Below are 22,662 nucleotides of genomic sequence, written 5' to 3'. Positions count from 1 at the left end.
AGGCTAGATGGGGAAGAGCCTTGTATGCCTGGTTAACAGGTAAAAAGATGAGAATAAGGTGAGAACTGTTGCATTTTGTCATTTGCTTAGAGAATGGATTGAAATTGAGAGCAAGATTGGGAGCCAAGTTAGGTAACTGTTGCAAGGAGAGAGTTGATGGAAGCCCGAGCCAGAGACGTGGCTGTTGGGACCAAGAGGGTGAAGATACTTGAAAAAAATCTAAGAAATAGAATCAACCAGCCATGGAGATTAATTGGATATAATGAATGATGAAAAAGGAAGCGTCTGCAATGATTCCCAGCTATGTGCCTTGTATGTCAGGGTGAATGATGGTAACATCTCTCCCCAAAGAGGGAGCAAGTTTTACTTTAATTTTGCTCATATTGACTTTTCCCATATTGCTTTCAAGGAACTTGTGAAGATTTCACTTGGAGGGTGCAGGACACAGTTGCATATAGTATATGTTTGATGCTCAGGAGAAATTTAGATATGTTTAATGCAAGATGATACGTGAAGTGAGGAGGACATAAGATCACCCAGGCACTATTTGTGGAGTAAGAAGAGAGAAGCAGTTCGGTGATTACAAACCTGAAAAATACCAACACTTAAAGTTAGGCAGAAGATGAGACTGCAGACGAACTGAAAAGGAGTAACCAGAGGGATTGAAGGAAAACCAGGGTGGTGAGGTATCATGGATGCTGAGGGAAGACTGTTTAAATAGGGAGCCATCAAATGTGTCAGTTGCTGCCCCCGAATCCCTCCTTTGCTCTCAATGGTTCTCCATCCCATTATTCTGCTCTATTTTCTTCATTCAATTTATTGCCACTGAAATTGTATTATATACTTATTTTTTTACTGGTATATTGTCTTCTAAAATCCTGTATTCCCATTGCCTAGAAGAGGGTTTGGCACAATTTGATGTTTTGTGTTCTGAGATGTATTATCCTTACATTTTAGTATTATGCTTTTAGAATGGGTAAATATGTTTCTAGATAGTACATACAGTTTTAACTAAGTATTAATTTTTTTACTATGTTTTGGTTAGTTTTAAGCATGATTGGGGTTGCATCTCCTACTGTCCTCCAACCCCCGTTAGTGCACAGTTGACAGTAATTCCTTTTCAGCTAGGTCATCCACTCTAATAAAAGCATACAGGCATATCCAGAGTTTTTTATTCCAGTAACTGCAAGAACTCAAGCAAAATTTGTATGTATCAAAATTTGTCAGTCTGCTTAAATTTGTCGGTCTGCTTTGACTATGTGGCTTGTTTCCACCAAGTAGGTCTGCAGTTCTTCCCTAATGATCAGCAAAGTTTGGAAAATAAGTGACGTTGTCCATTATCTTTAATTTCAGTGACAGTAGCGGTACTTTTTTGAAAAGAAACAGCATTATTCTTTTTTCCCTCATATGATCAGAGGTCTTATTATATCAGTAATAATGTAAATCGTGTGCACCACTGAGGGTCTGAAAAATTTGGTTTCTTGTTGTCTTTTAATTCCAAAAAGTCCTTGGTCTGCGGAAGCAACTAAGTATAGCTCTTTAGCACAGTCAGAATTCTGTGACCTAAACCTCTTACTTCATTAGAAGAAATAAAAATTCAAAACAGTGAAGGTTTCCTAACCAAATTGCCAGATTAATCCATCTGTAAATAGATTTCATTTCCTCTGTAAAATACTGATTCCCCAAGCATACTTAACACTTCTGGTTACAAACCTGTACTCTAGTGATCCCATGCACATCTCTCCCACCAGTTGCTTTGTGTGCTTATCAAAAGTCATTATTTGTCCCTAACCCTATTAATGCTAGTTTTATTTATTATTCTGATGATGTCACTTTAGTGTGAGCTGATGAAATATGAATACAAAAATTGCTATTCTTACAAAACTAAATGGACCACTTTTGAAATACTCAGTGCAAACAAATGGCTTAAAACAAAATGAGACATGATTGAGACAATTATTATAAAAGATTTGGGGAAAGTGTAAAAAGATGAAACAGTCTTTCTCAACTTTGCCAGAATATTTAAAATAACATAGGGTATTTGGAAAAAATACTCATGCTAAAGTTCCAACCCCTTAGATTCTAGTCTAATTGGTCAAGGACACTGGAATTTTTTAAAGTGCCCTAGCTGACTGTAATGTATAGCTAGAATTGAGAACCATTGCTTGAGAAAGATTCCACATTCAATTGCTTTGCATATGTCTTAGATTCCATATTCAGTTGCTTTGCATATGTCTTAAATTTTCACCCAACTAAAATACATAAATTAATAAATAAAAAACAAGTTTTAACAATCCCTGAAAATCATAGACTATATATAATATGGGTATGGTTTATGGAAGAAAGATGATATGGCCCTCTGTTCAGCACATTTCATTCTTCAAAAAATTAGCTAATATTCAGACAGTCTTTGCTTTGCATTGTAGTGCACATCCATAAAACTGATTGTGTAAGCTAAAACCTATGCAAAGTGATCTTAATAATTAATGAGGAAAATTCAAATTGTTCTGTGACCTCTAAAATTTTTTTTGGAAACACTAGAAGTCACTGTCAGTTATCTGTGTAATGTAAAATATTAGAAATGATGAGAACCAAAGTATATTTCTTTGTTTAAAAAAAAAAACTTGTCAAGAGTAGTTTGAGCAGTGGTTGTCTTCTCATTGTACACTTACAAGTTGAGCATGTTTTCTTTACCTTGGCTAATTATCACACGCCTTTCTAAATTTGTGTCAGATTCCAACATTTTATCCTTTACATTCTCAATGGCTTGAAATATCTCTGAGAGTTCTCTTATTTATTTATTTATTTATTTATTTATTTATTGCCATGTGGTGCGGCCTGCGGGATCTTAGTTCCCCAACCAGGGATCGAACCTGTGCCCCCTGCATTGGGAGTGCAGAGTCTTGACCACTGGACCACCAGGGAAGTCCTTGAGAGTTCTTTTAATGTGAAGATTTCTGCCAGCATCACTTCTTCAGGGACATATTCAGCCTTTTCATCACAAACACTTTACCTCATTTATGTGGATAAGTTCACCTTCATTGATCTCTTCAGTCTGCATATCTAGAGTTTCTAAAATGGCAGCAATGTCAACATTCCCACAGTGAGATATTTCTTTTGTAATTCCATTTGCATTCAATTTGAGTTTCACTTCCAGTATCATCACTTTGTATTGCTTTCATGCACTTTAATTATGTTTGCCAGTTCCCCCATTCAGTTATCCATTTTTGTGGAATTCCTTGTGGGTTTATCTCAGGGGCACAGAGGTAACAAAACTAAATGCTGTGTGTGAACTGAATAACAAGTGCACAGTGATCATCTGCAGACTTTGAAAGAAGTCATGCAAAGTGCTCACTAATTTTAATGTACATGTTATTTTCATAGTATCTTGTGGACTGAAAAGCAAGTATTGAACACTGCGCTTTATGCTATTACTCACAGTTAATTTACCACGGTAACTGAGATTTCAACCATGTTGTCGTGGTCTGGTATTAACTAAATCATGGTAACTGAAATTTGTGTGTATCAGACAATGCAAAATAAGGACTACTTGTATATTTAAGTTAAAGTGTTTAAGGTAGTTTTTTTTTTAAGATTCCCCTCTTTAATGATATTTTAGCTTAACTAAACAAACATACAGTCCTATTTTATTCAAAGAAGATGTCTCCTGTCATTTGCCCCAGTTTCTTCCTTGTCGTTGACTACAGGCAAAGACATGAACACTAAAATGCAATGTTTATAATTCATACCCTCCTTTTTTATTTTATAACTCTACTGAGGTACAATGATATACACTAAACTGCACATTAGAGTATACAATTTGATGAGTTTTGACATATATATACACTTTTGATACCATCACCATAATCAAGATAACGATCATCCATAAGCCCCAAAATTTCATAAAGACTCTGTAATCCCTTTCTCCCTTCTTTCCCTGTTTCACATTCTTTCTACTCCAGGAAACTACCGATCTGCTTTCTGTCACTATTGATTAGTTTGTATATTTCAGAATTTTATATAAATGAAATTATTTTTTCATAGCGTTCTTTCACTCAGAATAATTATTTTGAAATTTATCCATCCTGTTGCATGTATCCATTCTTTTTTATTGCTGAGGAGTTTTCCATTTTGTGGATATACCATGACTTGTTATCCATTCATTTCTTGATGGGCATTTGAGTTGTTTTGGGACTAGTACATATAAAGTTGCTCTAAAGATTCATGCACGAGTGTTTGTATGGGCATATGCTTTTATTTCTCTTGGGTGAATACCTGGCAGTGGAATGACTAGGTATATGTTTCACTTTTTAAGAAACTAGCAGTTTTCTAAAAGCTTACATTCCTACCAGCAATGAATGAAAATACTGATTGCTTCACATTTTTATTTACCCTTTCCTGCTTTCTTTTGCGTTATTTGAACATTATTTAATATTCTGTTTTAATTTATCTATTGTGTTTTTGACTATATCTCTTTGTATAGTATTTTTTAGTTATTGCTCTAGGAAATATAAAACACCTACTTAACTTTTCATTTTCTACTTAGAATCAATATTTTACTCCTTCTATTTGGTATATTGAAACTTTATCACCCTTTACCTTCCACCATATGTGTTGTTGCCTTATATATTAGATTTACATACATTGTAAACTCCATTGGACAGTGTTACAATTTTTGTCTTCAACCATCAAACATATTTTAAAGGAAAGAATAGCCTATTTACCTAGATATGTGTCATTTCTGTTGTTCTCTTTTCATTTCTGATATCCCAGCTTTCCTTCCTATATCACTTCACTTCTGTCTGAAGAACTTTGTTTAGAAATTCTTTTAGAACAAGTCTGGATGGCTCTGTGGTTTCTGAAAAGGAATCTGCAGTTAGTTCAATCACTTGTTTCTCTATAGGTAATTTGTCATTCTCTCCGGTTGCTTTGAAATTTTCTTTGTTTTTAATTTTCAGCAGTTTGATTATAATGTGTCTCAGCATGGATTTCTTTGGGTTTATCATAGAGTCTATTCTGCTTCTTGCTTGCAGATTTATATCTTTCCACAAACTTAGGATGTTTTCAGCCATTATTTCTGTCCAATATTTTTTACATACCACTTTCTTCTTTCTTTCTGGGACTCTGTTGACGTTTGGCCTTTTATAATTGTTACTTAGGTCCCTGAGGCTGTGTTCTTTTCTTTTCTTTTCTTTCTTCTTTTTTTTTTTTTTTTTAGTCTTTTTTCCCTATGTTGTTAAATTGTGTAATTTCAATTGGTCTGTATTTAGGTTCACTGACTTTTTCCTCTGTCGCCTCTAGTCTGCAATTTAGTCTATCAGAAAAATAGTTTTTTAATGAAAATTAGATTTTTGATGAAAAATAATTTAACATTTTTCAGTTCTAAAATTTCCATTTGGTTCTTAATTGTATTTTCTGTTTCTTTGCTGAGACTTTCCTTTTTTAACATTTGTTTCAATTATGTTCACAATTGCTTGCTCAAGCATATTTTAATGGCTGCCTTGAAGTCTTTGTCAGATAATTCCAGCATCTGTGTCACCTCAGCTTTGGTGTCTGTTGACTGTCTTTTCCCATACAAGTTGAAATGTCCATGGTTTTCCATATGCAGAGTAATTTTGGATTGTATCCTGGACATTTTAAAATGTCATGAAACTCTGGGTCTTTTTTCAGTCCTATGAAGAATGTTGATATTTTTGTTTTAAGAAGCAATTGGCAAAGTTAGGTTCAGGCTGAAAGTTTTTACCTTGTTATGTTTGCCATGGTTCTAATGTCAATTCAGTTTTCAAAGCCATTTCAAATCTGCCCCCAATGTGTGCCGCTCAGTAGTCTGTTACCTGAGTGGTACTCTTGTTAGTTTAGTTTTCAGAATCTTTTGTATGCTACTCAAGGTCAGCTCCATGCATGCTCTGCTCAGTGATGAGTCCTGGAGTTCATAAATAACTTTATGAGGTTGCCTTCCTGAGCTTCTTTCTCTCAGTGATCTTTCTGGTACCTCTCATCACTGGGACTCTCCCTTTTGGTCCTCCTGCCGGAAACATTGGGTTCTAGTTACCCTGTTCTACCATACACTAATGTGTTTGGGCCCAGTTCTGGGCCTGTAAGTGAGAAGACAGAGGAAGAAAACAGTGGTGATTGGACCCACTCTCTTGGGATCAGAGCTCTGATGAACAGAGAAAACAGATTCCTTCCCCCAGAGTGTTGGCTCCCTCAGGTCACTATTTCCAGCCATTGCCAGTGTTGCTATCAGATTGCCTAGGGGCTGGGCCACAAGAGAATGGAGAAAAGAGAGAAAAAATATAGATGGGTGATTTCTACATGTCCTTGAGTATTGGAGTTCCCTTTTTTGCTCCTGGAACTTTCTCTGTCTGTGCCACAGTGCTCACTTCCAGGTTTCCAGCCAGGAAGTAGCAGAGGAGAAGAAAATAATAAACTGGCCATTGTTTTGGTGGTATGTTGGATATGGTGTTTCCCCCAGTCCAGTTGCTGCTATTTACTTTTTGGAGTCCTCAAATAGGTATTCCATGCATTTTGTTCATATTTTATAGTTGTATTTCTAGGGAGATGGGTAAAGTGTGCTAGTTATTTTACCTCAAACTGGAGTGGCTACTTTTGAGTATTGACTAATGAAGTGGATGATCAAATGAAAGAAATATGTCAAATCACAAAGCAAGTATAAAAAGTATGAGAGAAAGGATAAGAGATTTGGAGAGTAGATCCAGAAGACCTCAGAGGCAATAATAATTCCAGAGGGAGAACAAAACAAACAAGCAGAGACTAGATTCACAGACTAAAAAGGTTCACTGAAGTACAATAGGATTGATGAAAAAGACATAAAATTACAAATACCCTAGTAAATATATCTAGGAATGGAGAAAAAAAATATTAAAAGCTTCCAATGGTAATTTATTCATAAAAGAAAACCAGGTTGACATTAGACATCTTAGCAGTTCTAGAGCCTAGAATGATATCTACTAATAAGAAAAAAGGACTGCAAGTCAGGAATCCAAATTTAGCCAATCTGGAATGATATCTACTAATAAGAAAAAAGGACTGCAAGTCAGGAATCCAAATTTAGTCAATCTGTCCAATATGGTGCATATGCTAAAATTCCTAGAAATATTTTACCCCTTTCCCCTTCAAGAAAAAATACCCAAGGAACAACATTAATTGATGAATAAATGTATTTGAACAAGGCCCCAGGGTACATAAATGATGAAGAGGAGAGGAAACAGAGGAGAGCAATGAACCTTGTAGTATGTGTATGGTTAAATCTAAATACATAATAATAAACAAGCTGGAAATATATAACATGGCTGATAAAGATCTTTTTAGACATGCTTCAAAATTAGCAAAGGGGAATGAACAGCAACTTCATTGAACTAGCAAAATGAAAAGTTAAAGATAGAACTATGACATTAAGTAAACAATAAATAATATCAAGTGTATCAGATGTCATACCAAAGGTGAACAGGCTGATTCCTCCCATTAAGAAGCACAGATTATCAGATTAATTTTTAAATAAAATATAGCTAAAAGCTGTTGCTCAGAAATACCTCAAGTTAAAATATTTTTAAATAGTTTACAAAATTCTTAAATATTAAAAGTTAAAGTAGAGGATAAAAAGATATTAGACAATTGTCAACAAAATGCAGAAGTCACTGTTAATATTAGTTAAGGTGAGATTTTTGGTTAAAAACACCAAACATTGTAATAAACGATATTATTTGAAGCACAATTAATGAAGAATTGGTGTAATAAAACATGTATTCAAACAGTTAAATATATAAAGCAAAATGTAAGGAAAATTTGACACTAGTTTCTTTTCCAGAATGGTCCTGATATAGTAGAGAGAGAATACATACATATGGGGGAAATGGATAAACAACACACCAAATTTAATAGACATATGTAACTTTACATCTCTTAGAGAATGTGCATGTTTTTTATATGTCAGTGGTACATTTACCAAAATTTTTATGTACTTGGCTACCAAGAAAACTTTAACAAATTCAAAAAGGTAGCCATCTTTACAGGTCATATCCTTTAATCATAAGCTAAAGAAATTGGAAGTAAATTAATTAATGAGAACATCACCATCACCTCTAATTCAATGTTTAAAGAATTAGGAATTACATTCCAGATAACTCTTGAGTCCAAGATGGAATGAAAATTGAAGTTATAAATTATCTAGAGAGAAAGGAAAACTATTTCTACCGCTTAGGGGAAACAGGGAAACTTGTATTCAAAAAAAATGTCATAGACTAAAAAAATAAAAATGAAAGTATTTCATCATTGAAGAAGATGAAAGGATATAATAAATTTTTTAAGCCACCTTAAGACGTTAAAACAAAAAGTTAAAAGGACTCGCTCTTTTCCTTACCCTCCTTACCCTAATTTCCTCTGCCTTCCGCCATATCTCTTCTCTTTCACTCCTTTCCCCTTCACCCTCTCTCCTTCACTTTCTCCCCTCCCTCTTTTCTCCCATATTCTCCCTACCCCTCTTCCTTCTACTTCTATGCTTTTGTGTGGGGGGAGTCCCCAAGACCACCCCCAGGTTTTGAGTATTCTCTGGAAGGACTCAGTATGCAGCATACAGTTGTACCAAATTACTCATGGCTATGATTTATTACAGCAAAAGTATACAAGGTAAAAGCAGTGGAGGGAAAGGCACATGGGTGACTTGTGAAGGAAACCAGGCACAAGCTCCCAGTGGAGTCACACAGATAAGCTTCATTTCTTTAGCAATGAATTGTGACAGCTTAGGTGAAGCTGTCTATCAGGGAAGCTCATTAGAGACTCAGTGCCTAGAGTTTTTAATTGAGAACTGGCCACTTAGGCACTTTCTGCTTAGCATGTACCAAAATTCCAGACTCCCAGAAGGAATGTAGGTATTCATAATGTACATTGTTTGCTCCAAATATTAGTTTGGGCACAGTGAGCCATTCTTATCCAGAAATGATGGGAACCCTCCTGAAATCCCAGAAGGCAGGTAAGGGCCAGTCTTGGAAGCAGCCCTTTCTAAAGATAGCAGTCTCAGGCCTGCCATTTTAACTGTTTTTTCACACCTTGCCTCCTTCCACACAAACCCCACCCCTGTTTCCCTATTGTAGTACCCTCCCCCTTTCCCTTCATCTTAACCCCTCCTTCTGGTTCCCAAACAATTCAGACCTAAAGTATTTAGGTTGGGTAGAGGTAGGCTACCTAAAAGGCAGGGATTAGGTTGGCCTAAAGTGAGATTTCACTGGCTGAGCAGGTTGAGGAGGTAGTCCAGAGGTGGAGACAGGCAAGCTCAGCTGATCAGAGTGCTGAGAGAAGCAGAAATCAAAGCCTAAGCCTGGTAAGCAGCATACTTGTTGGGGGACGGGGTAGTAGTGGAGATGGGAGATGGTTACATACAGGGGGATTGATCAAATAAGTATATTAATGATAATAGAGACCATGTTTTCACTGTTAGGAGAGGGAGCTCAAGGAAGGGATGATTCTCTTTGCACATGTTTTTATGATACTGTTTTACTTGTTATAAGAAGCAAATATTACTGTTATAATTTGAAAAGTCATCAGATGGAAAAATATTTTAAGAGGAAATAGACATTTCAGTGGAGAAAATGTAAAATATTATTTTCTGGTGAAATATTGAAGTTTAGAAATGGTAGAGCATAATGGTCTGGAGAAAAAAATGTCAGAGTTCAGATGTAGTTCAACCAATTATTATGTGATTTTGGGCAAATTACTTATGTCTTAGTTTTATAATCAGGTAAAGTGTTTAATAATATAATCTACCACTAGGAAAGTTACCACTTAGGATTACCATTTATTACACTTAATAAAGTGATTACAATGTCAGCAAATAGTAGGCTGTTAATTAATATTAGCTGTTTTTATTATTGATTAAGTTTAGACAAGTAATAAGTGTTAGACTGGATATTTGAATCTAAGGCTAAACTGTCTTCCAAGAGAAAAAGAGGAACTTGTATATCTTTAAATCAGACACTCGCTACTGTTAAAATGATTTCCAAAATGTTTATGGGAATTAATAGTACTGCTACTGTCACTGCATAAAAGTATCAGTATGTACCTTTCCTAGCACTGTGCATTGTTTTTTTTAAAAAAAGTATGATAACTTGATAGGTTAAAAATTCTCATTTTATGAAACTTGACCCCTATTTTACACCCCTCACAAAAATTAACTTGAAATGGATTAAAGACTTAAATGTAAGTCCTGAAGCCATGAAAATCCTAGAAGAAAACATAGGAATAAAGCTCTTTGACATGGCCTTGGTAATGATTTTTTGGATATGACACTTACAGCAGAAGCAACAAAACCAGAAATAAACAAGTGAAAAAACTCCAAAGGTGGGGAGGAGTGGAGAGGGGTGGATCTTAGGCCAAAGGAAAGCAAACTGTGAACGGTAGGAAATAAACACCAGGGCAGTGATGTGAAACTTTTGTCCATTTCAACAGCTTTTTTTCAATATAGGATAGGTTTTGGTTACTGCATACCTACCAACTACAGTGTTATATAACATGGAATAAGCACTCTTACTAAAACAGAAAAAAAAATCAGAAACAAATAAACAAGTGAGACTACATCAAACTAAAAAGCTTCTGTACAGCAAAAGAAACCATCAACACAGTGAAAAGACAACCTACAGAATGGGAAAAAATATTTGCAAACCATTTATCTGATAAGGGGTTAATATCCAAAACATATGAAGAACTCATATAACTCAATAGCAAAAAAAAAAAAAATTGAAAAATGGGCAAAGAACCTGAATAGACATTTTTCCAAAGAACATATACAAATGGCCGACAGGTACGTGAAAAGATGTTCAGCATCACTAGTCATCAGGGAAGTGCAAAAACAATGAGACAACACCCCACACCTGTTAGAACGTCTATTATCAAAAAGGCAAGAGATAACAAATGCTGGAGTGGATGTGGAGAATATGAAACCCTTGTGCACTGTTGGTGGGATTTGTAAATTAGTACAGCCACTGTGGAAAACCAGAATGGAGGATCCTCAAAAAATTAAAAATAGAACTACTACATGATCTAGCAGTTTCATTTCTGGGAATATATCCAAAGGAAATGAAAACGATAACTCGCAAAGATATCTGCACCTCCATGTTCATAGCAGCATTATTTACAATAGCCATGACAAGGAAACCTAAGTGTCCACATATGAATGAATGGATAAAGAAGTTGTATATATATACAATGGAATATTATTTAGCTACAAAAAGTGAGGAAATCCTACCATTTGCAACTACATGGGTGGACCTTGAAGGCATTATGCTAAAGGAAATAAGTCTGACAGAGAAAGACAAATATTGTATGATCTCACTTAAATATGTGGACTCTTAAAAGAAAAAAAAAACACTCATAGAAAAAGAGATCAGACTTGTGGTTACCAGAGGGAGGGGGTGGGAGCAGGAGGAGTTGGAGGAAAGTGGTCAAAATGTACAAAATTCCAGTTATAAGATAAATAAGTACTAGGGATGTAATGTACAGCATATTGACTATAGTTAACACTGATGTATGATATATAGGAAAGTTGTTAGTAAATCCTAAGAATTCTCATCACAAGGAGAAAAATTATTTTTCTTTTTGTTGCATCTATATGAGATGATAGATGTTAGCTGAACCCATTGTAGTAATCATTTCACAATATATGTAAATTAAGCCATCATGCTATATACCTTAAACTTATACAACGTTGTATTCATTTATTTCTCAGTAAAACTGGGGGGAAAATCTTATTTAAATTAACATTATTTTGATCAATAATGAATTTAGAGATCATTTGGTTAAATTAATGTAAATGCTTTTTGACATCCAAAAGATTGAGACAAATTCTAATAGTTAACATTCACTCGGCACTTACTATATGCTGGGCATTGTTATGAGCACTTTTTAATGTTTCAACTCATTTAATCTTAACGTCCTCACCAGGATAATGATGGTTTACAGTTATTGAATATCAGAAATTTCATTCATCTTAATTTGTGAGAGTACTTGTTAATCATTTTTATTTATATTTAATTTGATTTATTTAAATGTGCTTAATTGTTGAGTTGAACATGCTTGTTTTATACTTCTATAAGGCTTAAGAAACAAGGGAATTTTTTTTAAAAAAACTGTAATTTAAGCTTTTGTCCACTAGATGTCCTCAGCTAAGTTTAAGTTATCAGAATTTAACTTTTTGTTCGTGAAAATTTGTTTCAGTTTCTAGCTACCTAAATTAAAAATTAATAAAATACACCCTTTAAATAAGAGATAAGATAATTAAGGCAATGCTTCAGGAGAAATTCTTTACATGTAATTGTTAGTACTCTTGTTATTTTAAAAATTTGTATAAGGTCTTTAATAATCTATAAATACCTTTGGATGTATGTTAGGAGATTTAAGCATTATTGTGATTTTTGACTCCATGTAATTTTGGTGAAATAAGGACGTTTTAATGTTAAATTACTTTCTTATTGTTTAATTTTTATTTTTCCTTTTCCTCCTTTTAATTTTTATGTTTTTCAGGGTTTTGGGACTGGAGTTAAACAAAGACAGAGATGTTGAAAGGATCCATGGCAGTGGAGTTAACACCCTTGACATTGACCCTGTTGAAGGGAGATAGTAAGTTTATTATATAATCATTTTTGTTCCTAAGTGAGATCCAGTAAAATCTTGCTTTCAGATTAATTTTGTGAAGTTTCATACAAATTAATAAGAATTCTAAATTTGTAGCATTTTAAATCTGGCATTATTAATTTCAAATAAATACAGAACATTGAACCTATGAAATGTTGCCAAATAAACATTTCCAAACTACTTTAATATAAATATATTCATTGTTAAATCAACAAATACTGAACTTTTTTGGATGCAGAGAGTGTGTAAGTGCTGAGGTATGTCTTTAGGTACTATTTCAAAACAGAGTTGTTACTCTCAAGGAGTCTAGTGGGAAAACAAATATAAAAAGCAGAAGTATATTTTGGAGAATTAAGTTTGAAGCACACCAGACTTGTGTTTGAGTTCCTCCTGGCTTTATATTTATCAGCTATGTGGCCTTGAGCAATTTATCTAACCTTTCTAATTCACAGTTCCCTTAGCTATACAATGTAACAACAATATCTAACAAGTTTGTTGTGAAGATTAATTGAGATAATATGTATAACATGATTAGCATAGGACATGGCATACTGTAAATGGTTGCCACCACTGTTGTTAATCAAAAGCATTATCACCTATAGTTTTACTCCTTTCAATCCATTTTCCATACAACAACTGAAGTGCTTAGAAAAAATGTGCCATCTCTCCCACTTAAAACTCATCTATCCCACATTACTCTTACAAGAAAGTTCAAAACCCTTCATGTGGTCTATAATTAAGACAAGTGTAAAAGTAACTAAAGAAAAGTTTGTCTTATCATGTTCTGTTTAGCATTTGCCCCAAATTTTTATATTATTATGAAGTATAATTATTTACATTAAAATAAGCCAGAGTAGGTTCAATAGAAATCCATTTTTTATTTCCAGCCTCTGTCATGGTCTCACCTAGTAGTATATGAGAAACATGTATGGTGAACAAATGCTCACTTTAACACACAGTTAAATCTAAAAGATGACCTGTGATAATTCTTTTCTTCCTCCTGACCTTTTCCAGGCTCAACATAACACCTCCCAATTAAGGACAGCTGTGGGACATTTGCTTATAAAATAATCCAGACATGAGCAGCAAGGGATAGCTGATTTCTTTTGGCCTTAGGTGCTGGTAGAAAAAAATGTTCAGTACTCCAGCCAATCATTTGGGGTAGTGATGAGTTGTTTGACCTGTAAAGTACATGAATCCAGTAGGCTACCAGTTGGGAGAGTTAGTGAGAAATGTGGGAAGTTATAGATTACATGTGCATTAAATATGTGTGAGAAATAACAGACTGAGGAGTCTTTGCAGAGCATATACAAAAAAGTCAAGATTCTCACTGCAGTGGTTTCCCCCTTTTCCCCCTTTTTGCATAGTAAAAATCTACAACTATTTATTTCATTGTTTGCTAAGACTTGTATTTTGCATTAAACCCTTTTGGCAGGAAAGAGAAATAAAAAGCAAAATGAATGTTTAATGGAAAATTAAATATAGGTTTTCTTTTTCTCAGAAAAATCAATTCACATGTAACTTGCTCAAAATACTTGTTAATATTTACCAAACACTGTGAGAGCTGTAGTGATACCACAGAAAACCAGAATGAAAACTAGAATACATAAATCTTGTAAAGAAGCATTTATTTCCAAAGTTAGGAGTTAATTGAAGAAGTCTATCTGAAAACAACATTTTAACAAATGCAACTACATAAAGTACATTTGTATATCATCCTGTGAAGCTTGGATTTTCTTTTATGTCTTCTAAATTCTTCTGAGTTAATTCCATGCATCTTTGGTACCGAGTTTTCTTGTCCACATAAAAACATCAAGTCCTGTCTTTTACTGTGTTCACTTTATTAGCAGGATAATAATTGTAGAATTAAGTAACATCATTGCCATCAGATACTTCAACTACAAAGTCCATTAATTACAATAATATTCAATTTTTCACCCAATTAATGTAATCAAAGGAAAGCTTTTGGAAGTCATTCTAGCAAAGATGAAACATCTTATGTTATTGTAAATACAATTTAAGTTAAGTCTAAAAGTTCAGCTTTGAAAACAATTGTTTTTACATTGATAGTACATGTAATGCCATGGTTAAAAACAGTATTTCACGAAGTACAAATATGCAGCAAAATGTTTTTGGAATTGTTATGGTACACATGTAACTCAAAACTGTTGAAACAAGCTGCAACATGTTATCAACCAAAATAAAAGCTGTAGTTGTTAAAATTTACAAAGATTTCTCTGTATACACAATGAGTAACTGAACCACAAAATTTTGTAATGAAGCTAATGCTGAGTATTAAAAAAAAAAACCTTCAGCATGGCATTACTTGCTATCTTTCTTTACTGCCCCATCATCAGTAAGATTTAGGACTATTTGAGCAAAGAACTTTGAAGAAGTACTTTTAAATTAACCTAATTGTCCTACAAATTGATATTGAATTTTTCTTAAAACAAGTCTATAAATCAGTGCTTCTTGGACATGCTGCTACTTCATGAACCCTTTGTATCTGGTTCACAACAAGGTAAGGCACTTGTACCAGAATGTGGTACAAGTCACTAAGCACACAGTTTAGATGAGCTATATTTTTTTTTGTAGCAAGACTATCTCAGTGAAGAAAGAGGTGTGTTCATTTCTGGCACAAGCTCTTTATGTTGTACTATAAATAGCAAAGAAACTAAAGATGGCAAAATAAAACCCCAATGTACAACACTTAAAGCAAATATAAGTGATCAAATATCTCAACAAACCACAAAATATGGATGAATGGGAGCAAAACACTGATAACTACAAAATCAGTGTGGTATCAGCATCTATACCAGGGGAGGCAATAAAAACCAATGGGGCATCTAATAGACCTGATAACTCAAAATAACTGACAGTTAGTTGAAAGCTCAGCAAGCCAATTTGACTACAACATTGAAACTGGGAAAGAATTGTGTACTCTAGTTGTTCAAGGGATTCACAGTAAGACCCAAAGGGGTTGGAGTGCTTTAGGCCCTATAATCTCTCCAGCTAATCACCTAAAGATGCCCTAATGGACAGAACCCTACGTTGAGGAGAAACTGTTTGGAATAGAATGCAAAGTGAGCAGTACAGGGACAATAGAAAGAAACAAGGGAAAAAGATGGATCAGATAAAAATTGGGGAGGTGAATAGAATCAGGAAATCTCTGAAAGTTAGCTGCCATATTTTGAGCATCTTATTTGAAAAAGAAGAGGAGGAGGATGTTCTAGAGATATAAATTTTAAATATTGTTATAAACGAAGCCTCCCTTTTAAAAGTTTAAGAAAATTAATTTTACATAAAAATGAGCAAAAGAATAGGATTAAGATCAAAGCCCATACAAAATTATTTTAAGAACAAAGAGAATAAATAGAATAATGTTCCTTTAGACAGTGTAGTTGTGCCAGAAAGATATGCCCACAAAATAGATGAGAACTCTAACCTAATATTTTAAAACTAGCTGAAAGTCATTTCTGTTTTTTATTTTCTTTATTTTTTTGGCTGCACTGTGTGGCATGTGGGATCTTAGTTCCCCGATCAGGGATCAGACCTGTGCATCCTGCAGTGGAAGCACAGAGTCTTAACCACTGGACTGCCAGGGAAGTCCCTAAAAGTCATTTTTAAAAGATAACAGTGTATGAAAGAGTAACATAAGTAGGAATTAGAAAAACTGAAAAATGAGATGATCAAACTCAAAGAAAAAATTAGAAAAGAAAGTTTCAGAAATGAAGACTAAAGCATAAGGAATACAAGCAAATAAAATATAAGAGGAAACATTTAAAAATCAAAAAGAAATGGAGAAAGGAAAAGTATTTGAGATACAGATGTATGTAGAAGATAGGCAAAGAAGATCTAACATACATATAATAGGAGTTTCCAGAGAAGAAACCCAAAAGAAGAGAATGGAATAAAGACTAAAACTATAATCTAAGGAAACATTCTTAGAATGAATAAAATCTGAAACTACATATAAGGGAAAGAGAATCATATTGTAACCAGACTTTGATTTTGAGCTTTATGCTCAAAGAAATGAAGTTTCCTTTCTAAGATGTTCAAGGAAATAAAATGTGAGTCAAGGATTTTATATCCAACCAGACTAATTTTCAAGTACAAAAGGACTAATTATTAGTAACATACAAAAATTCAGGGAGTATTGTTCTCATTAGGCCTTTCTTAAGAATCTACCAGAGAATAATATCAGAACAAGAATGAATAGAGACAGCACCAGAATTGATGGTGAGCAGTAATATTAACAAATAGCAATACTTTATATAGATGCATAAATATTTACATATATAGATATATAAATTAAATTCACAAATCTATGTGTTTTCCCTATTAGATTGTAAACTGGGGAGTCAGGAATCATGCCTGTCTTGTTCATAGTTGAATTGGCATAATGCCTAGCATATTGCAGAAGCTCAAAATTGAATGAGTTGAGTAAATGCATTCATAATGGAGGGAAGAAATCTTAACACTTAGGGATCCCCTATTTTTTGCCAGGCAGTATAAAAGGCCTTTGCATATGACTTATCTTTATATCAACTTTATGATTTAGGTGAAAATGTCCCACTTTTCACAAATGAAAAACCTTAGGTGAAGTAACTTGCCCAGGGTCAGATAGCTAGCATCAGTAATAACTGGTCTGTCTGATTCCATTTATAACTAGGCCATTTAAAATGACTCTGTAATATTTCACTTCCTTAAATAAGAAGTATCTTTTGCCATCTTCTTTCTACTGTCCTTTCTTTTTGGAATCATGAAGGTAAATTTTAACTGATCACAGATTGAATCTTTCTATATTCATTCTTCCACAAACATTAGGTTAAAAATTTTAGTTTATTTCGGTCTATACTAATGAAGATTTACTCTGTATTTATGGGCATAATAAATTTGAGTTTGTAGATCAGTAATTTTCAGAAATACATAGTCATAAATGGACTATATAAAATGATAAATTAATGTGAACTTTTTTTATTATTAGCATGTTATCAGGTGGTTCAGATGGTGTGATTGTGCTTTATGATCTTGAGAACTCCAGCAGACAACCTTATTACACATGTAAAGCAGTGTGTTCCATTGGCAGGTGTGTATTAAAAATGTAATTCATAAACTTATAAACATTTGAGTATTTTTGTATCAAATGCAAAACATGAAAAAACTTTTGATTATGTTCTTTTTGTTCTCCACCTACATAGCACACCTCAGTAACTAATTTTAGTTTTTAGACTACTTAGCATAAGACTCATTTGAGTCTTTCCAGCTAAATATAAACACAAATTAGATTTTTCAACTGTGATTAATAGAACAAAAAGATTAACAGCTAGAAGCCATAAATGTACTAACAATCACACACACACACACACACACACCCCTTCCTTACCTCTCTATTTACTCAAAGCTGCCTAACTTAACATACTTCTCTGTCTTGAATTTTTTGACTATTTACTGGCTTTCCAATCTTGTGAGAATTATTTTTAAGTTTTTAATAAAGTGTTTTGTGATTTTGTTTTAATTTGTTCATAATCATCACTTAATTCTTTTTCATTTCCTGTATTTGATCTGATTTTGAGGAGTCCTTGAATTAACATAGAGAATAGGTGTCGAAAAAATGTTTTCAAGAGGAAAAACTTCATGAACATTCATATCAGCAACCACTCTGTATTAAAGCTGTTCCCAAAGCACTAGATAGATGCATAAGTTCATGGAATATTTGTGAGGAGATTTACAAATGTTTCTTGGCTCTGGTGCTTCACTTTGGAAATACAGATTTAAGGAAACTTTCTCTGAGCCTCTGACAAAACTATTTTGTCTTAGAGATAATTATACTTGCCCTGTTACTCTTGTAAGTTTTCTGTAAGACTTAAATGAAATACTATCTTTTAAAAAGCATATTAAAAATTGTAAAGCCACTATATAAATAGGAAGCAATATAATTATAGATACACTTGGTACAAAACAAGATACCACTTCAAGTACTCTGGAACTTGGTTCCTAAGAGGCTTATACCATTTTATATTCTCTCCACTCCCACCAAACAAACAAACAAAAAATCTAAATTCTAAAGTGTAAGACAGTCATTAATTAGTTTAATTCATCTTTGTCTTATTTTATCTTAGCTATCGTTTTAACACTGTTAAAATAATATTTTTGTATATACCACATGCTATGTAATGTTATTCCATGAGTGGCTATGATTTGCTTTTCTGGTGTGTGATGTCAAGTAAATGCTTAGGACATCAATCTTACTTTATTATGACTTTCTTCTTAGATTCAAACTCTTAACTTCAAAACCATGACTTTGGTAAATGAGCATATAAGCATCTTTACAAAATGAGTTAAAGTAGCATTTTACATTCAAAGACTTTATAATCTAACTTTAAAAAGTAATTTCAATAAAAATTGTTTCTAAGTTAATGTGGCTTAGACTGTTTCCTGATATTTATTTTTGCTTTACTTAATGTGTTTGTTCTGAGCACCAAAAAGATTCCTGTACCCAAATTTTTATTAAATGTGAATGAGAATGACAGATCATACATAGTAAGAGAATAATACAATACAATAAAATGTCCTATTTTAAAATCTAAAATATAAATGAGCTTTTATTTGTGATCACTACATTAAAGATTTATTTTATTTAAAACTGAAAAAATCTCTGTGTAGATTCTTAGGAACAGACAGAAATCAGTTCTGTTTATCTTAAGCAGAAATTTATTGGAAAGAAATTCCAATAAAATATCTCACATAATGGCAGGAAGGTGGAAGAATCAAATGTAGAAAATGAGCAGAAAAGCAAGAGAAACTAGGACAAGAGAACACAGTCAAGGTCACACCACAGGAACAATTTAGTTTGGGTTCTGCTACATGTCACAAACACAGATTCTCAACTCCACAGCTATGAATAATTGCTAACTATCCTTGGTTTGCATTACTAGCTGGAGTTTTATTAGAGTCCCAGGCAGTATTGATGAAGCCCAGGACACATGTTCATGCCCCCACTGCCAAGGGCAAGGGAAAGAGAATATCTGGAGCCCCTTGCTTTATGTAACAAGAGGCAAGGCACTGTCTTTCAACAAAACAAAGGGAATTTCCCCCCAAAAGGAAGTTTGGATGTTCAGCCAAGAAAAGGGCGCATGTCCACTACAGTCCACACATTTGGCTGTCCAATATCAGTGTATACCTTTCTTCCCATACCTACCCTTCCTTTTAAAAAAAAAAGTTTCAGCCTGATCTACTGCAAGTATCCATTATTTGACAAAAAAATGTAATTATCCCCTTCCCCAAAGAGCTATGACCCTAAGTCTATTTATTTACCACATCCATCTCCAGTTCAGGATGATGTCTATTTTTCCACTGGTTTTACGTGATCTTATATCAGGATTATGCAACCTGTGGGCTCAATTGTATAGTTAACCTATATAAAATAATGGAGGTAAGAAAAAGAGGAAAGAAAGAGGAAATTAGTTAATATATATACATATATACATGACATAGAAAGTAAGGAAATATGAATAGGTACTACAGTCCTTTTTTGCAGCTGTCTCAAGGCCAGCTTGAGGTCTTCAGGTAGCACCACATGTGTCAAGGCCCTTTATTCTGTATTGTGATCCAAACCTTCACCTTAAGGAATCAGAACTCATGATGGTCCTATCTGCATAGGGTTGCAGTAGTCTTCTGTTTACTTTTATCTTACTGAAAATTTCTAACATACATGAAAATAGTAGTATAATAAACTGTGTACCCATCACCCAGCTTCAGCAGCTATCAGTCATAACCAGTCTTGTTTTATCTTTACCCCAACCTACCCACCTACTCTGAGGATTATTTTGAAGCAAATCTCAGAAGGATATCATTTCATTCACAATTATTTGTATCTCTAAAAGGTAAAAGGTGTTTTATAAGCATAACCCCACTACCACTATCTCACATCTACAATAATTCCTGATATTAAGTATACAGTTGGTGTTGAAATGTGCCACCATTGTCTCTTAAGTGTTCCTAAACAGCCAGTGTCTTTGAATTAAGATTCAGTAAAGGACACATACTGTGCTGATCACTGGCTCAGAGCATATACTGTATCCTTCAGGATAGCACATCATCATCACAAGGTGGTATATTGTAACTGATGTCATAACTGAGTCTTCAACAGATCATGATTCTATGGGTGATGTGTTACATAAGAGTAGTGAATCTCATGGGCATCTACCAGTTGCATTCTTTTGTTGTATAAGTAAGGTTCTTAATCAGAAACAATACTGTGTGGGACACCATGGAGGTATGTGAGGCAACAATTCTCAGAATGATGGTGTTGATAAAATGATGGCCAGGAAAAGCAAATCCAAAACCAGAATAAGTATCTCTTCCAGTAAGGAAAAATCACTGTCTCCCTGAAGCGGTCCAGTGTAGCTGGCTGATCCCTCCAGGATATGGTATTGAAATCAGAAGTCTCTCATTTTATGAGCCTTAGTAGGAAGCAGGCCTCCGCATCATACTGTGAAAGGTTAAAACTAGAGATGCCTAGATATTCTCTTTCTCTAGACAGCTAGGACGTGGCATGTGATCTAGGTTTGGCCATTCATATCATCGTTCCTGAGACTGCTACTTGTGAATATAGTATCAGTTTTGAAACTCAAATAAATCAGTTATCTCTAAATTTTGATTACTGTTTTGTAGAAGCCATCCTGATGTTCACAAGTACAGTGTGGAGACTGTACAGTGGTATCCTCATGACACTGGCATGTTCACATCAAGCTCATTTGATAAAACTCTGAAAGTATGGGATACAAATACTTTACAAGTAAGTATGTTAAAAACTTTTCCAAATTGCTCTGTGCGATAAATGAGAACTTAATCCTAAACCATTTTAGTGTGATTATTTGCTAAGATGTCATATATGTTAGATGTGAAATTAGTATAGTAGTTAAGGAGAGCTAGAGTGCGTGAGTTCGTATCTTGGTTCTGCTGCTGACTATCTATGTGATATTTGTCTGAACCTCTCTATTTATCCGTAAAGGGGGTAATGATTGTACCTTATAGAATGGTTGTGAGGATTAAATAGGTCAATATATGTAAAGTACCTGGAACAGTGCCTAGCATATAGTAAGTGCTCAAAAACCATTAGCTATTATTATTATTTGCTTTATTATTCAAAAACTACTATGGTCTAGTGGTGTAGGGAAGAAAATTGGATTTATCTCCTATTGGCCTAAAGACTTAAAGGAAAAGAAAGTTATTAATATTATAGCTTAGTAAAGGTAGACAGTAGATAATAGTTTTTATATTTGATCAAATTTATATTTCTTTCTCATGCTAATTTTTTCCCTGAGCTCTAGTCCCATATGTCTCCACCTGTCTTCAGAACCTCTCTTACTTAAATGTAGTGTCATCTTCTCAAACTTAACATGTTCCAAACTGAAGTGAACATGATGGCTCGTCACATCCATTTAGTCCTCAAATCTTAGCAATTCTTCCTTCAAACTCTCAGATTTCCCTTTTCTATTTCCCTCACCATCACTGTACATCTAGACTACTCCTAAAAACTCCTAACTGGTTTCTCTGCGTTATTTTTCTTCCACATTTCCACAGCAAGTTTACCCCAGAATTAATCAGAATCAAGCAGTTTCATCCTGTCTCAACACAAAACCTCTAGTGACTCCATTGTCTAAATTCAGCCTGGCCTTCTAAGTTCTCCATAACCTCACTTCCCACTTTCTCAACCTTAGCTTCTACCTCTTTTCAACCGAAATGATGTACTGCCACTAAATTGATCTCCTTTTGCCTTCTGAACACGTTATGTGTTATGTTCCCTGCCTCAGGTCCCCTTCCCTATGAAACTTCTCCCTTCTCTTATTCATCTTATAACTGGAAGTTTATACTCTTTAACCAACATCTTTCTATTTCTCCCACCCCCCAGCCCTGGTAATCACCACTTTATTCACTGTTTCTATCAGTTTGGCTTTTTAAGATTCCACATGTAAGTGATATTATACAGTATTTGTCCTTGCCTGCTTGACTTCA

General features: G+C 34.1%; 1 protein-coding gene across 3 annotated transcripts in view; it reads left to right on the top strand.

The window, feature by feature from the left end:
- The window catches only part of ERCC8 (ERCC excision repair 8, CSA ubiquitin ligase complex subunit), a 70,153-nt gene that overhangs the window by 568 nt on the left and 46,923 nt on the right, over window positions 1–22,662 (top strand). For 2 of the 3 annotated variants that reach the window (XM_059916431.1, XM_059916430.1), the window contains exons 2-4: window positions 12,532–12,627; window positions 17,630–17,731; window positions 21,319–21,442. In XM_059916431.1, coding sequence (XP_059772414.1) covers window positions 12,532–12,627; window positions 17,630–17,731; window positions 21,319–21,442 — 322 coding nt within the window. Of the gene's footprint in view, window positions 1–12,531; window positions 12,628–17,629; window positions 17,732–21,318; window positions 21,443–22,662 lie in introns of those variants that run through there. The other variant, XM_059916433.1, reaches the window with a different exon arrangement.

This window comes from Balaenoptera ricei, chromosome 3 (assembly GCF_028023285.1).
Source record: "Balaenoptera ricei isolate mBalRic1 chromosome 3, mBalRic1.hap2, whole genome shotgun sequence".
NCBI lineage: Eukaryota > Metazoa > Chordata > Mammalia > Artiodactyla > Balaenopteridae > Balaenoptera > Balaenoptera ricei.
This window is presented reverse-complemented; position numbering and strand designations above follow the sequence as displayed.